Genomic DNA, 17,088 nt, shown 5'->3' with positions numbered 1-17,088 from the left:
CATAGGATACATGCCTGACTTCAGAACCGAGGGCATTCACATCGGCATTCAGATCGGGGGGAGGTGTCCCTCGCCCTTTGCACCAGAGCAGGCCGAGGTGATGGCCATGGCTGGAGAGCCGGGGTGCCAGAGCAGCCACAGGCACCTGCCACCCAGCTCCATCTTGGGGGAAGCCACGATGGAGCAGGCGCCTGGGCACCAGCCTCTTGCCGAGTATCAATACCCAACGCTTTTCCAAGGGGACCGACTTGTATGACGAATAGGAAAGCTTCTGTGCTTTTTGTGTTTTGCTCAAACTCCCCCGTGTTTAAGAAAAGCTACTCTTGCTGCAGGTGACCGTCGTCCTGCCGCCAGCGCTGGCAGGGCAAGGGGCGCCGGGGCCGCCGCTTCACGCTCCGCGCCCGCCCGGCCGCCTCAGCTCAGCCACAGCGGCCCCTGCCCCCCGCTTCCCCCGCGGGCCTCGGGGCCGCAGCCCGGGCCCGGCCCGGCGCCGGCAGGAAGGGGAGGGACCGGCCGCTGTGCGAGACGACTGTGGCGCTGGGACCGTTGAGCGGCGCGACCGGCCACCTCCCGCTTCCCCGGGGCCCGCGGCAGCGCAGGGGGCAGGCGGCAGGGGCACCCGCAGACATGTCGCAGGCCGGAAAGGGGAGGCAGCCTCTCCTCGCCGCGTCCGCAGCGGTAAGGTGGGGCGGCAGCGGGGGGGCCGGGGCGGGGGGCGGTGAAGGGGTGTACAGCGGTGGGGTATGGCGGTGACGGGGGTGCGGAGGTGGCGGGCGCGACGCGCAGCCCCGACTGCCCCACGGCCTCGGCGGGGCCGCGGGCGCCGCCCTGCCGTGGGGCCCGGCGGTAGGAGGCCGCTGCCGGGGCGGGTGCCGCCCGGGGGTGGAGGCGGCTGCCGGAGCGAGGCCCGTGCCCTGCCGCGCCGTGCCGCGCGGTGAGGAGCAGCGCGCAGCGCCATGGCCTTCGCGCGGTGGTGGTACGCCATGGTAAATACGGGGCTGGGGCTGGGGCGGGGCGGGACCGGGCCGGGGACACCCTCGCGGGGTGGTGGGCGACTGGGGGAACGGCCCGGAGCCGGCGCGGCTGGGGAGGGTCCCGCGGGCGGGACGGCCTGAAGGCCCCGTCCCCTCTGTGGCGTGAGGGCCAGTGGAGGGGTAAGGAAAGGAGTTTGTGGTGACAGGAGGCAAATCGGTGCTTTTTTTAAACGCTGGTGTAGTAGCGTTTCAGGTCAGATGGGAACGTGGTGTTCCCGGGATGTGCTTTCATAATCCCTCCGCAGTCTTTTACAAGAGATGCTGAACGCCAGGCTTTGTCATGCTATTGGCTGTTTTCATCATTTTCAGCCCAATGCTGATGAAACTGTATTGCTTGTTCAAAATACAGTGGTTTGTGACATAAAACAGGATTTACATGGGATTTTTTTCAGCTTTGCAAAAAACTCTCCACAGCCTGCCCTTTTTTTGGAAACATGTTCTTAACTTCAGGTGGGTGGTGGAGCTGCCAGGAATAGTCGTCACTTGCTAGAGACTCCCCGAGCAAACCACAGCTCTCTGATGGCTCCATGTGGTTTGGCTGGAGTTAGGTCACTCCTTATTACTGTGACGAACCTGCAATTACTTTAAGAAGTCTTCTTCGTAATTTATTAGTCATATAAGGAAGGAGTTGGCCTCTCTATGGAGTGGTGAAAAGAAGTTTGTGTTCTGTTAAGTTTTATAGGAAGTATGCGTTCAGTAAGGTAGCTTTCAGAGAAGACACCACTTTAATGTGTTTCCTAAATGCCCGGTAGATTAGATCTGTTGAGTTTGTAATTGTATTTTTAAATTGCTCTAAGTAGCTTGGATCAGCATTCAGTAATGTTTCCAATCATTCATTAGTGTGAGGTCAAATCAGTCATACAGTGTGGTGACCCAGAGTCACGAGGAAAGTTTGGGAGTTGCTGCATTAAGTGATGACACAGATGTTAAAGGCCTCAGCAGTCCAGGGTCACTGAAGCCATGGGAATAAAAGACATTAAAACAATGTGACTGCTGGTGTGGTCAGGTAAGGAAACCGCTCCTCCATGTGCTCCGTTGTAAACACTTCATTACAGTTGCTGGCACCAGCAGGCCTCCATGTGAGACTGGGGTTCTTCCAGTTTCTGCCTAGAAGACCTTACAGTCTAAAGGATGAGTAAGCAAAGCAGAAAAGGTAGGAGACAGGAACGGACACAAAAGAGGTTCACTGGTTGCTCTAATGAGGTTTTTACTGGCTGGTGTATTTAGAGCAGAGTGGGATGGCTGTAAGAAGAAATCCAGGTTTCACCTTTCCACTCCTTACTCTGCTTGGTTGAAGTTCCCCTGACATCTCTTCAGGTCTGGCGGTTTTCCAAGTACCATCAAAGATCTCAGTTTTCTCAATTTCTACTCAAAAACAAAGGTCAGATTCCTATCTGCATAGAACAATAACTTCCCCTTTAATACCTGTAATGCAAAGTTAGTTTCTTCAGATGAGAATCCTGCAAGGAAGTGTCTCTTCTCACCCAGTTACTGATTGTGTCATTGCTGCAGTCCTCAGAGATGCTGCGCAATGGCTGTGAACCAAAGGCTTGTTAATGCTGATGGGGCCTCTGGGACTTAGAAAGAATTTCTTGAAGCAAGATCTTTAGTTGACGTCTGATTTTTGCAAGTGCAGGCTGAAGATGCACTTGTGTGTTCAGTTCTTAGTATTTTGCTCTGTGCTTTTCACCTAGGCCTATTACTTTCTAGTTCATGTATGCTCTGCATCAGAAGATAAATGTGTGTCCATAAAGGAAGAGTGTCGTGATGTTCTTGTGCACTGTAGAACAGGATGAAGATCTCAGGATAAACTTTCTTGTTCATGATAATTCTTTGTGTATTTGGTAAATGTGTGATTATGGGTGGGTTTCTGTGTTTTGCTTTTAGTTAGTGGAAGTGGAAGATATTTTGGGCCAACTTAGCAACTATAAGAAATTGTTGTTAGCTCATTAATTAAACTAGAAATAGCTTCAGCTGTATGCCCACTGTTTGTGTGACAGAGCTGGAGCTGCCCCTGTCTACTGTCCTGGTTATATATGTATTTCTTTGGCATTGTAAGGAAAGATGAGCAGAAAGAGTGCCCAAAGGAGAAGTCAACTCTGTCATTATCTACTTTGGAGTGTAAAGGAGCAATGCATGTATGGTGTCCCAGAAAACATGAGCTTAGTCTTTTACTGAGGTTGATTTTTTTATTATTATTCTTCTTTATTTTTTTTTTACTAGAAGGTGCAGAGCTCGGAAGTGCAGACCAGAAGCGAGCTGCTGAAGGGCATTTTTGAAGCAGCATCCCTTCTCATATCTTAAGCATTGGCCATTTCAGGAAACACCATGGTCTTCTGAGAAGGTGTGTTAGGAAGTTGTGCTTTCCAAGGTTACCTCCTCAGGATGGCACTTTCAAGAGAGGTAATACTTTCATAGGCTGTTTTATTATCTGAGGTCGGAGAGTATCAGCGCTTAATGTGTACACACTCCCCACTTAGTGGATAAAAAAATTACTTTGGTTGGGCCATACATGCTTTATTCCTATGGCTAAAATAAACAGGATTTGGCCTCTAAGTCAAAATCTCATTATTGTAGGTGCTGTTTGACATAACCTTCTGAAGGGAAGATGGCATGCATTTAATATCTCTCTGACTTCAGTTTAGGGGTGGCAAAGTTGTGGTCCTTGTCCTGGTCCATTTCTTGTCCTTTCTGGCCAGTGAAGCCACCATGGGGTCCCTCAGGGATGTGGAGTTGATATTCTGCTTGAGGGAATCCTGCCAGCGCCCTTGTCCTGCCCTCTGCAAACAGCACAGACCACTGCACCTGACAGCTGTGTGGTTAGGGGATGGGAAAACAGGAGCAGGTGAATGCTGAAGCCTCAACACCCAAGAGAGGACACTCTGAGCTGTGTCCCTCTGTTGGGATACAGTGTAACTCCCTCTTCATAGTTGTGGGACTGGAAGCCCTGTTGATGCTGTGGTCCTGTCTGGTACAGGTTTCCTTGGTGTGGATATGAGGAAGTGGACTTAGGGAGAAAAGGTAATGCTGGATTTGGCCCTGGTAAAAGCCTGGCACACTCAGTAGGAACTAAGTAAGGCTCCTGCATTCTGTGACGTGATTTAATGAAAGAAAAAAAACCCTAAACACCTGGGCTTTAATTGGTGTTGCAGCTTTTAAAGCTGTGTCCAAATTTGAAGAGGAAAATAAACAAAACCAATACAATACCTGCAATGTACAGAAAGGCTTGTTTGCTTTATTAGCTGAGTTAGCTGGATTCAGAGTATCACTTGGCTTTTAGGTGTGTTGTGATGCTGAGGGTATCCATATAGAAAGAAAGCCTAGTCTATACAACAGAGTTTTGCTGGGCAGGAGCTGTAGCTCCTGCGCCTTATATCAACGCTGGCTCTGGAGTTACGGTTTCGTCAGCAAGAGCATGCTCACTGACATTGCTCATACTGGTATGTGTGTGGTTTGCTTTTATTGTAGCAGTAAAAAGCGCAGATAACTGGGTAATTGTGCCTATACTGAAAGTGCTATTATGAGGCAGTGAATCAATTCATCTCTTACCTGAAACGACAGCCTACGGGGCTTGTTTTTCCTCTGAAGAGGCACAATTGGAATATGAGAATAGCATTTTGGATTTTAAAACTTGTTAAGTGTCTTAGTCATGCCCAAACTAATTATAAAACTTGAATTATTAAGAGGTTGTCTAAAACAGTTTTTGAAATTTTTGTCATGTACCATCATAATGGAAACAGATTAGAGAGACACTGGTTTTTTTGGTTTTATTTGTTCATTCAGCTGTAGTATTTTCCCAACCTGTCTGCCGAAGTCCTTGAACACATTCCTGTTGAAGATAGTGCAGTGATACATGCGTCATTACTTTTCCCTGCAGCCATGTAAAGAAAAAATCCATAGGAACTCATTACTTTAGTGGGTTAGCAAACTTTACCTCCTGCAGCTCGATCCTCAGAACAGATAGGAATAAATGGGTTTCAAATCATCTCCTGCCTTTACTTAACAAAACAAACCAGACATGAATCCTCATTCCTACATGTCTCAGCTGCCGTGAGAAGTTATACTACCTGAGATACTAGATAATAGCTGTATTGTCTTGTCTTTTACATTCATGGTAAAATTTCTTGCTTTTTACTTTTCTATCCTAGTGGTCAAACAATATACTTTGGAAAAAGATTTTTTGAGGGGCCATATTTACCGCTTTTCAGAGATGCAGGGAGTAAAATGGGCACTGGATGGCAGTGTGCACACTGAACAAACTTTCTGTGCGTTGTGGCATGTTGTTAGCAAACTGGATTGCATGTCAGCAATTTAGATGAGAGGAAGAGGTTTCAAGTCTTGGAGGGGATAAAAGATGCAGGAAGTTTGGGGAACCTGGAAGAACTGTATTTCCTAATGTGTACCACTGCCTGAATCGTTATAGAATTCATTTGTTGTATATCAGCAGCAGAATTCTAGAAATCATAGTAACAGCTTCCTTCCATGTAAGGAGGGCTGGGCATAATGAGCATTTTAATGTGTCTGAAGAAGATTCAGGTGTTGGAGTGGATCTTCATGATTGCACATGTCATGTTGGTCTCTCTGAGAGCTGCTTGGTTTCTGCTGAAGCTTGTGGAACTGACAGTGTTTCTGAAGCAAGTATTGTAGTGCTGTGTGCTGCTAAGGGATGAGTGATAGCTTAATATCTTTCAGGACTTTCTGCAAGAACAATCACATTACAGGTACTTCCCTAGAAGTCATGATTTTCCTTGATTTCACTTAAAGTTATCCAGCAGGTTGTTTAGAAGTCCTGCCCATTGGTGAGAAGGAAAACTTACCATGTTCCCCTTTGTTGTGTTGTGGTAGGGGAAAGGAACCATACATGCACTAAGATGTTTGGGTTTTTCTCTACATAGAAGGTATAATTTAAGATCTTAATAACTGAACATCTGTTTTCTCTACTTACAGCATGGTGACAAGAAGACAAGTGAAACTTCTTCCAAATTGGAAGAGAAAAAAGCAGAAGCAACAGAGGTAAAATCAAATGTTTGAACACGTTAAGAAGAAAAGTTGGTAATGAATTTCCTCCTATACAGATTTTTGTCTTTTGATAGCAAAGTGGTAGTTTTCAGATAATTAACTGGTGGCTGTAGTCACTCGTTATTCATTCCATGAATGTATAGTTTTGTCTTGTGTTGCTGAGCAGCCTCCTGAGAATATTTCTTTGCTCCTTTCTTCCTTTCACAACTATTTCTTGTTATTATCAGTGGAAGTGACCTCAATGGCTGTGTCTACTCTGCAGTGCAGGTGAGACACATCTGATCATCCTGCTTTTTCGGTTGTCCAGAAGTATGGATGTAGTGACTGTACTGTGATGCTTTCCACTGTGTCTGCACACTGGTTTTTCCTCCAACGATACAAATCCAAATTCGTACATAGATGTTGCACATCTGAGCCATCTCCTGACACACTTGCAAATACGTGGTCAGTGCTGTATTTTAGAAAAAATACTTATTTTTTCAAGATACTGCCTCCTCAGGAAGTGATATTTACAGTTCAAGAGTACTTGCTGAATTATAACGTTGAGTGTACACAGGCAACTTTTTCGTCTGAGCATAGCAGCTGTTGTTAACAATCAGAAGCCATACAGGTTGCAGGCAGTGTTAGGAACAGTACTTGGCAGGGTCGCCTCTCTGCCAGCAGCTGCCAGCCCCGTTAGCCGCTCAGAGGTAGGTCCTTGTGTACTACAGTGAGTCAGGTTGGCATCGCAAAGAAGGGGGTCAGCCAGGCCAGGATGCAAGTGCTGGTACTTATCGTTATTTCCCCAAGAGTCTCTGCTGTTGCAAGCAGGAGCAGTGCTTCTCCACAGAACGTCTGTTACTAGTTGTCTACTTGTTGGCTTCACATGTCGATCATTGATATAGGGAAGCCAGAAACAGGTGTGCCTGATACTTTCTTCATAGCAGAAGCTATGTGGAAAATAACTTTGTCTGGGCTGTGGTGTGTTTAACTGCACTGCAGATCAAGGCCAGTGAAGGCTTTTATAACCGTCCTCTGAAGTGGATGACTAAAGTAATTACCTTTCTTTTCTGTCCAACACAAAGGCAGGCTTGTCTAGTCTGGGAATGTGTTCCTCCTTTCCTCTCTAGGCAGTTTAGTTTTTTCTTAAATAGCATTGTTCACTTACACATTCTTAGTGTAATGCCAGATTCTTTGACTGCATGTTGCTCTTAATATAGAATTGCTGACTTCTTTGTGGGAAGGGTGGAAATCGAATCCTGTAGTGTGGGTTATGAAGTTACTGTTTCTGAGCTCTCACTGAGATATGTTTCTCACTAACAACAGAAGGGTGTTACCAAGTTTTTTGACCTGATGCTTTTGCTTTTTGAGTCCTTAGAATACTGCGTGTGTGTTTCTTCATGTGAATGTCTTTGTATATTAGACTTGTTCCATTGACTTTATAATGGTTAAAAGTGGAAGTAGATCAAAACACTTTTCCTTAGGCCCATTGAACAACATTAGCTCCACTGTGGTTCACATCTACCTCCAAAACAGTCTCAATTTTTTAAGCAGCTGAGGTAGCAACTGGAAATCTTTGTACAACTTTCACAAGAGTCTGCAATGATCTTCTTTTGTTTGAAAGTCAGAAATTATTCCTGTAATATTCAATTCTTGAAGCAGAATTTTATAATCTTACCTGTAGATAGCTGGTGGACAATACTTGTCTAGAATACTGATTTTGTTCACCTCCCTGCTATAAAAGGTTTGGTAATGCATTATAAAAATTGCAAAGAAGTATGAAGGTCTTTGAAGAGTTCATATTCATATTGAGGGGAAAACTGTGAAATACCATGTGCTCATTATATAACTAGAAAGAACAATAAGTGACTCTATCTCTCAGATTCTTTGGTATATAGTCCTGAAGGGCTGAGAGAAGAAGAGTAAAGCTTTGAAAAGTGTAATGTTTTAACCCCAGCTGACCACCAAGTACCACGCAGCTGCCTGCTCATTCACCCCAGCAAAGCAGGATGGGGAGGGGCATCAGGAAGAAGGTGAAACTTGTGGGTTGAGATAAGAACAATTTAATAACTGAAATAAAATATTATAATAATAATAATAATAATAACAACAGTACTAATGAAAAAGAAAGAGAAAGAAAGAGGAATAAAACCCAAGGGAAAAAACTCAGCAAGTGATGCACAATACCACTGCTCTCCACGTGCTGACTGATGCCCAGCCAGTCCCTCAGCAGCAACAGCAGTCCCCAGATAACCCCACTCCCGTTTGTATACTGAGCATGGTGTCCCATGGTATGGATTATTCCTTTGGCTAGTTGGGGTCAGTTGTCTTGGCCTACTCCCGGTTTCTTTTGCACCACCTTGCTGGCACAGCACAGGGAACTTGAAAAGTTCTTGATTTAGAGTAAGCATTACTTACCAAGAGTGAGAACATCCGTGTGTTTTCAGTTTATTCTTAGCCTAAATCCAAAACACAGCATTGTACCAGCTACTGAGAAGAAAATTAACTCTATGCCAGCCAAAACCAGGACAGAAAGTAAAGGCAGGAAAGGTCTGACACAGGTTTGAGTAGGAGATGCTAATTAGCCACAACATCAGAGAGAACTCAAAATGAGTAAGTACTGATGCTTGTCGTGCAGGATGCCTTATCCAGAAAAAGCAGTAGAGTTACTCAAGAGTCCAGGGGCATAATGCTGAGCAAAGACATGATGACTAGTAAAAATCTGTTCGGGTGTCCACTGCTGCTCTGAATTGTGGAAACGCATCAGCAACTTTTACTGGAGCATTTGTGAGGTTTCTTGCTACTTTTGAAACCACTTGGTTTATTTGGTTTTTTTTCTCCCCTGCACCAGTGCCAGAGGGCTAGCAGGGTGTCCCCTGCTTCCACGCCATAGCACTGGCTGGCCACAGGGGAGTGTGGCCCTGATCCTGCCCTTGATGGAGGAACAGAGGGTTTCTGAGGAGTAACAGCACTGCTTGTTTGTCTGACCTCTGTTTTGTTTCTTCTTTGGCTAAGAAGGAGAACATAGTTTAAAAGTATCCTGGTTTTGTCTGGGGTAGAGTTAGTTTTCTTCTCAGTAGCTGGTACATTGCTGTGTTTTGAATTTAGGCTGAGAATAACATTAAAAACACACAGATGTTTTAGTCCTTGATAAGTAGTGCTTACACTGAACCAAGGACTTTTCAAGTTTTCGGTGCCCTGCCAAGGACTCGGTGCACAAGGAGGGAGGGAACAGGGCCAGGACAGCTGATTCAAACTATCCCAGGGAATATTCCATGCCACAGGACATTGTGCTTGGTATATAAAGTGGAGCAAGCTGGCTGGGGTCTGCAGATTGCTGCTTGAAGACAGGCTCGGCATTAGACAGTGGGTGGTAAGCAGTTGTATTCTTCATCACTTGTTCTTTTTCCTTGGGTTTTATTCCTCTTTCCTTGTCTCTCATTTTCATTACAGTTGTTACTATTATTATTATTGTTATTATTATACTTTATTTCAATTATTAAATTTTTCTTATTTCAGCCCCCAGGTTTTACCTTCTTCCCAGTTCTTCTCCTGATCCCTCTGGGGCTTCAGGGGGAGTTAGTGGTCGGCTGCATGGTGCTTAGTTGCCGGCTGGGGTTTAATCAAGACAAAAATAATGTTATTTCAGTTAAATTTGGTACAAGTTGGGAGCTGTTGTGCCTGATGCTCTTTGCATGGTAGGAAGAAATATAGTGTGATTGCTGCTCAAGCAGTTCTTGAATGAAAGATTGAAAGCTGGAGGCTGAAATGCTGTTTAACAGTTGTCAAAATCATTTCCAGGTCAGAGATGGCATGTTCTTTCTACATGTGATTTTTTTTTTCCTTAAAAGAGGTGTACCATATACATTCTCATTGCAGTATTATAAAAAATGCTTGAATGCTATAGTCCAAAATATTAATCCATATTTCTAGACACCAGTCTTAATGCATATCAAAGGCATATATATTTTGCCTCTCCTTTATTAAACATGAGGGAATTAATATTCCACTCTGAAACAGTGTTTTAGCTTTTTGTTTGGAAGCCACTGTTAATAATGAAGAGTAGATTATAAGCATCTGTATGCCACAGCTTTTATTCCTTCACACATACCTGTACATGCTTTTGATTATTCCAATTCATGTGGGTTGTGGGGTGACCCACAAGTGTGGGGTGCGGGTGGGGCAAAGGCGTGAATGCTGCGTGTTTGCACTGAGCACTGAGCTGGATCAACCAGTGAGCAGGGGACCGACTGGTCAGAGGTTCGGGCTGGACAGTGGTGCTGGCAAGGGGGACAGAGGGACCTTACTGCTGCTTAGTGGACCCACAGCTGTGCCCATGCTTGTGACCCCAGCGAGTGCCGAGCATGTGCTTGCACCAGTGACCTCCTGCCTCTGTGAGCCCCCCAGAGATGGAGACACTGCTGTGGGTGCTACTGTGTGGTGTGTGTCCTGTGTGCAGGTGCTGCTGGCAGCAGCATAGCCAGGTGTGTTGGTGTCCTCTCTGTCTGTGTGTCTCTGGTATACATGCTAGGCTTTGCTGCTGGTTGAACTTGTAACCACATCCCTCAGCCTGGGCAGAGACCCCGGGTCCCTGGGTGCTGAGCTGGGCTGCAGCAGCGCGACAGGTCTGTACAGCCATGCAGGAGGGTCCTGGGCTGGAGTGCCTGCTGGAGGTGGCCACACTCCCAATATCCCTTTAACAGGAAAAATCACTGTTACACTTCGGGTTTGCAACATACTGTGACATCCTTCTTGGATGTCATTGTTTCCCGTGTGGCCAATACCGAGTGTGAAATTCTAGATGTAAATACCCGATTTAGTGTCAGTTTGTACCGGTGGGCCACATTTTTGTGATGTTAATCACATGTAAATGGCCGCAGAGGGTGGCCCACTGCCCCAAGCTCTGAGGGGAGGCTGAAAGTTGAACCTGCAGCTTTGTTTATTCGAGATACTCTCCTGATCTTGGAGCTAAATAAGAAAGAGGAGATGGAATTACCTTTATGACAGAGGTGTCTTAAGTCTCCCAGTCTGTTACAGTACCTAGTACCCCATCAATTGAAAACTGGTGCTTCTGAGTTTGCATGCAAGTTTGATGATTGAATTTCTGGTCATTCTGCAGACTTCCCTGCTTGTAGAGAGTAATTAAAGTGTGGATGTTTTAGTTGTGCTGTTAACCTTGAGTTTCCACTTATCAGAGAAAATGAATAGGTCTTAACCATCTGCTGCCTCCAAAAACTGGTGTTTTTTGCTGTGTTCATTACTAATGGCTTATTTTCTCCATCTTCATTAAGATGCAATTTCAGCAATCAGTTTTTGCAGCAGCACTTAGTGGTACTTAACAGTTGGTGGAAACATTGCATTGGTTGAAGACTTGGGGTTCAATGAGGATGTCATAGTTTTGTTTCAGTTGCAAGAAAATTTATTAACTAGAAGAGCCATCAATTTGCCCTTTGCTTTGTATCTTTATTTCCCTGCCTGAGTTGTTAATGTTTGTCACGCAGGTTAGGTCTGTACAGCAGTAGTTTACCCATCTTACTTTCATTCATACTTTTTCATTAAAGTATAATATCATCATTGATACTTTTTCATATAAAGTATATATTAAAGTATATAAACATATATATGGTTACTGTTGCTTTAATTGTTAACTAAAAGAGTCACTCTGCCACAGGAAATAGCATAGATTTATATATCGTCCATAAAACAATACAAGAGAACTCAGGCTGGGCTGGGCAAAACTGTCTGAAGTGAGTCTGCATGAATTAAAGTTAGTTAGGAGAATATGGTTTTGTATGACTTGCCTTGCATAAAATGTTCTAATGGGCATTGTTTTAGTGTACCTTTTTGGGGGGGGCGGGGGTGGTGTTTCAGTTTTACTTGGCGTTCCTTTTTCTTCAACATTTCTAATATTTATTATGTCATTCTTTTATTTTGTAGAAGAAACCAGCAAGTGCTAATCTCAGCCAAGCCCCCAAAACACAGACAAGTGGAGGAGGACCTTCTGCTGTTAAGGTACTGAATCCTTAAGGAAATGGTCTCTGGAGCTTCTTACCCTGTGCACAGTGCCAATTCACACAGCGGTCACGATCTGGGTTATCGTGTGTCTGTGCAGAGATGGGTGCTGGGCGCTGAACCCACGCAGCTAGCACACCTCTCCCCACACGGTAAAACACTTTGTGCGCTTTGAACAACTGCTCACAGTGACACTTGGTCACCCTTAACTCTCCTTGGTTCTTGCAAGCCTCATCTCCACTGAAAGGTGCAGCATCCTTTCTTTCCACAGAACATGGGCTGTGGGGAGGGGGCTTTGTTAGCAGGAGTCTCTCTTTGCTCGAGGGTCAATCTTTTAGTGTGATATTTAGGATAGCTCACACATAGTTCCAGCAATTTTCTGTTTAGTCTTACTAACCATTTGGTTCTCCTTGAGCTTATCTTGTTGTGTCCCAGCTTGATATATTTACGCTGTCTATCCCTCCTCCCAAGGCTGTGTTCCACCAGATGTCTGTAACATCCTCTGTTTTTCAAATTCTGTCCTGTTCTTCACTATGGATATTCATGTTTTGTCGAAATAAATATCCAGTTAACTAACAAGCTGGCCTTGTCTAATCACATACCTGCGAGCTGGTCAACTATAGTGATGCTCTTCATGTCTTGCTAGAAATTGTAGTGAATTGAAATGAAAGAGGAACACAAGTCAGCAGAATGCCAGTGTTGTCCCACAAGCAGGGTCCAATACCTGGCATGCAATAAGCCAATTTTACACACAGAGCTTGAGATACTTGTTTCATGCATGTCTGTGCAGAGGTGGGTGCTAGGTGGCAAATACACAAAGCTAACAAGCCACGCAGAAGAATTGCAGTGTGTTTATCTTGTACATGATTAGCAACACTCGCCTAAATTCACACTTATTGGTTAGTTACATTCAAATTAGCCTCACTTGCCATGTAGATTAGCACACAGGCTGCTTGCAGATAGGGGTGGGGTGGTGTGGGAAACTCTTTAATTGGTGGTCACGAGCTCCCCCTGCTGCCTTTACCTTTCCCTTAGCTTCAGTCTTGTTCTGCTGACTTGGTGTCTTTTAACTGGCTGCTGGCACCCTCTGAGGCAAGGTTCTCCCCTTTTATCAGTCTTCGAGTTCTTCAATAGTGTTATAGGAATAGTGGTTAGTAAGGCACACGTTATTTATACAGAGTAACCACGCTAGCAAATGAAGCTATTCATTACTATAACATAAGTATTAACTGAAGCATATGGCTATACCAGCATTGACTTCTTGAGGAAATGGACTTGATAACATTATCCCGTTTCACATGTTCTTTGTAAGTGTCCCAGTTATTTTAAAAAATCCCGATCCCATTGCTATCAGTGGTAAAATTCATTTGACTTCAGGGGCTATGGTCCTTTTTTCACCCTTATGTATTATTTATATTTTTGGATTCTGTTTACTCAGTGGGAGCTGATGAGATCGAAGCACTGATAACTGTCTTTGCTTTCATAGTTCCTGCAGTAGTTCAGTCCTTTAGGAAGTTAGCGTAACCGGCGTTGTAAAGATCACTTGCATCTTGCTGAGTGCAGCTGATAGTTCCTGAAGAGAAGCAGGTATCACATTAAGAGTGCTCAGGTCTTGCATAGTACAGAAATAGGATGTTGAAAATGCACTTTCTGATGGTGGCCAGATGTGAACTGATGGCTGTAATTGGTAATCACTGTTAGGTGCATATTTGTCATGGATGAGTGGAATGCACCTCACTCAAGAGAAGCAGCAACATGTTTTGAAGTAAAATAGTAATTTGGCAGTTCAAGAAGTTTGATGGAGTTTAACAAAGGTTAACAATGGTTTGACAGTGTTAAGTAAGTTTGATGGCAAGGTTCACCTCATTAATTGCTGCATGGAAGAAACATACACAGGAAGATTGAGTTAGAATTGAGTTAGAGTGATTCACACAGAGACCAGAGATGCAAAAAAGTAAAGAAGGGCCTCCTGGCGAGTCACAAGGTTCAGAGTGGACCCCCTTGTTTTGTAAAATTATTTTGGAGCCTAATTTCAGCTGGGTCCAATCTTAGTTCTCAGATTTGAACAATGGTTTACGTCTAGTGGAATTACCCGTACAATGTTTGTAATAATATTGAGTAACTATATGTATTAGTAATGTTTCACAGCATTGATTCAGCATGCTATCAGTCACTTATCGAGAACCTGTCACAGGTAAGGAATCTCTCCACCTTGGGCAAGGAAGGATCTCTTAGTCTTAGGTAAGGAATCTCAAACCTTGAAAGGCTCAAGGGGAGAGTCACCTGGTTTGCAGTCCAGCTGTAGTTCAGGGAGAGTTCACCTTGGGTCCATCCTGATGGCAGTATTTATAGAGTGAAGTAGTGAGTCTGCAGCACAGACAAGACAGATGTCTTCATTTTAGCTCTCATATCTTGTTCTGTACTTTGGTTATCTGGCACTTTTGGATTTTGAAACCACCTTCAGAAATATTTTACAAGACACCTTCACTCCCTTGAATGTGAGCCAGGGGCTTTCCAGCTTACCAGTTCACCCCCAGGACATGAGACCAGTTGCTTCTTAGTCAGCCTGAACCAAAGTACAGTATGGAGTCAATTGAATCTGCCACTGCATCCCGCATCTAGTCCATCATTTGAAAGATCCTATCAGCAGGAATAGTTTCTCTTTTGAATGGGATTTTTTATTACCTTAATCAGTACTTTTGTAAAATAATACTTCTAAAGATATCCCTGTGCTACGTAATTAGTTTTCCTTTCTGCTCAACAAAGGAGGACACAAAGGTGTAAATCTTGTTGTGCCTTTCAGTGCTTTTATTTATCACTCAAGACAGCCCAACACTTTTGTTGCTTTTCTTCCTATTTATAGCAGTTTGTCAGGGCTTCACTCCTGATAGTTACACTGGATGTAGTTGTCTGTATGTAGTTGCCATGAGAGCTATACAGGATGGGACTGTCTTGAGTATAATCTCTGTGTATCAGCTGATTTGGAGAGGTGGGTGGTGTGGGGCAGTTAAGTTGCTTCAGCTAGAGCTGTTCATTTTTTTTAACCTACTCTTACCCTGTGGTGAAATTACTTCGAACTGAATAGCCAGAGGGGCTTTTGCTGCCTCTGTATTACGGCCTAAGTATTTTTTCCTTCAGTTATTATTGCTTTCTGAGTGATGGCTTGTGTTCTGCATGGGCCGCCTGTGTTTCTGAGTTTAAGATACGGGAACCTGTGTGTGATGAATGCTTGCCATTGCTTAATGCCTGGCTAGTATGTGGGTAGTTTTATTTTCCTGTGATGGTATCCTATAGTGTGGACTACTCCTAAGAGTAAGCACTTACCTGTCTGGCTTCATTTTTGATGCAATGTCTATCTGAACTGCCATTCTTTCTGTCTTAATGTTATCCCTGTGCTCTTTATTGTTTCACTGTTAAGTTCCTGGCATTGCAGCCAGTATTTACTCACTGTTTCTGATCATTGTCTTCTTACAGGAATTTTGCTTGACTGCATATGTGTCTGTGTAGTATAAGGAATAACTGCTGCTTCTCTTGTCTCTTTTATATCTGTACGGCTTTTGTGTTTGTTGTGTTAAGGGCACCCAGTAATTTAATCCACAACTTTGATGTGCCCAATTTCTAGATGATTTTAAATAAGTAATTTTAAGATCTTTAACTGAAACATATGTTCTGACCTCCTTCTGTCTATCACAAGCCTTACTTTCCTTTTTGACATGAAGTCCTATTTGACTGTTATTTTGTACCAGGGTGTTTTCAGTAAGCACATGCCTTGTAGTAGAACTGTGTTGGATAAATGGAGTAAAAAGCTGTTTTCAAGTAAGGTTATGATCATCAGGAATATTTACTAGTTGCTTATGAGCAGCCTCTTCCATGTATACGTTAACTGCCAAGGCACACAAACCAAGAGGTCATCACTACCATTATCAGCTAGCAGCAGTGAAGGTGAAAAACTGAACCTCCTTCCTTTACAGAAGGTACTATACCAGTGCTCTGTCTGTGTTTTGTTTTACAGCCTTTTAAATTGTTTTTGCCAGTTCTGTAGCCCACAGGAAAGCCAATTTCTAGCTCAGTATTCAGTCATGGCTATTAATAGAAGGCAATAATGATTTGAATACAGCTGGATTCATGATCTTGCTTAGATCTTTGTGTTCTTATATGGTAATTCTATTGATATCAAATGACGTTTTGCTGCTTTTTATGTAGCAGATTTTTTCCATCGCTCTTAATAAGTTCCTAATGAGTAATTTTACTTTTTTTTGTTGTTCCTGGCTGCTATAGCTTAGTGAAGTGAGAATATTTGTCCATACTACTTTCATGGACAATTTATTGAAGCAGTGCTAGAAGAATTCAACAACAGTGAAAATTCAGTTAGAAGTGTTTTTATTTCAGACTTGACTGATCTTGAATATTTTCAGAGGAAGCTTCTTTATCCTAATGATTTAAAAAGTCTAAGGTTAGTTACTTTGAGCTGGCATCCAAATTAACATTGTTTTAAAGGGGGATTCAATCTACTTTCTTGTGCAACAGTCTGGAAAACAGCAAGGAAAAAAAAAGCAACTACTGAATACCTTTAAGTGAAGGTCCTGCTATTTCTGCAGCAGACTGGAAATTCTGTCACAACTTTTATCTGTATTATCACGAAAAGTGATTTCTACTGTCAGTTGGCTAGGTTGGTTTTTTTTTTTCCTGCTACTTACCTTACTTAACTGACACTAAATTTTTATTTTGTGAGCTTTGCACAGACACTTTATTGGGAAGGCAGGCATTTTTGAATAGAAGGCGTCTGAAGTTACAGTACTGATTTGGAATGTCCACAGAAATGTGTAAACTTACTCCTCTGTTGCCAGTCATACTGTGAAGGTTGGAAAGACTGCCTCTCAATTTTGAGATTATTCAGAAAAATATATAAATGAGCTATCTGAGAACTTCCTTTGCATGCTCTCCTTAGAGTAGACATGTGTCATGGTGCACAGATCCTCAGTTTATAGGTGTTTTGCAGCAAGTGTGGCATATCATAGGGCTGTTGCCATTAGAGCTGTTGCCA

General features: G+C 43.6%; 1 protein-coding gene across 8 annotated transcripts in view; it reads left to right on the top strand.

Moving 5' to 3' along the window:
• Nucleotides 1–498: 498 nt before the first annotated feature.
• Nucleotides 499–17,088, top strand: part of CAST (calpastatin) — a 60,987-nt gene continuing 44,397 nt past the window's right edge. For 3 of the 8 annotated variants that reach the window (XM_055698934.1, XM_055698930.1, XM_055698929.1), the window contains exons 1-3: nucleotides 499–678; nucleotides 5,982–6,047; nucleotides 11,970–12,044. In XM_055698934.1, coding sequence (XP_055554909.1) covers nucleotides 628–678; nucleotides 5,982–6,047; nucleotides 11,970–12,044 — 192 coding nt within the window. In that variant the 5' untranslated portion in view covers nucleotides 499–627. Of the gene's footprint in view, nucleotides 679–829; nucleotides 987–3,257; nucleotides 3,438–5,981; nucleotides 6,048–11,969; nucleotides 12,045–17,088 lie in introns of those variants that run through there. The other 5 variants (XM_055698936.1, XM_055698933.1, XM_055698932.1 and 2 more) reach the window with 4 other exon arrangements.

Source organism: Falco cherrug, chromosome Z (assembly GCF_023634085.1).
Source record: "Falco cherrug isolate bFalChe1 chromosome Z, bFalChe1.pri, whole genome shotgun sequence".
In the NCBI taxonomy this organism is placed as follows: domain Eukaryota; kingdom Metazoa; phylum Chordata; class Aves; order Falconiformes; family Falconidae; genus Falco; species Falco cherrug.
The sequence above is the reverse complement of the archived record's forward strand: the minus strand, read 5'-3'. Positions and strand labels throughout refer to the sequence as shown.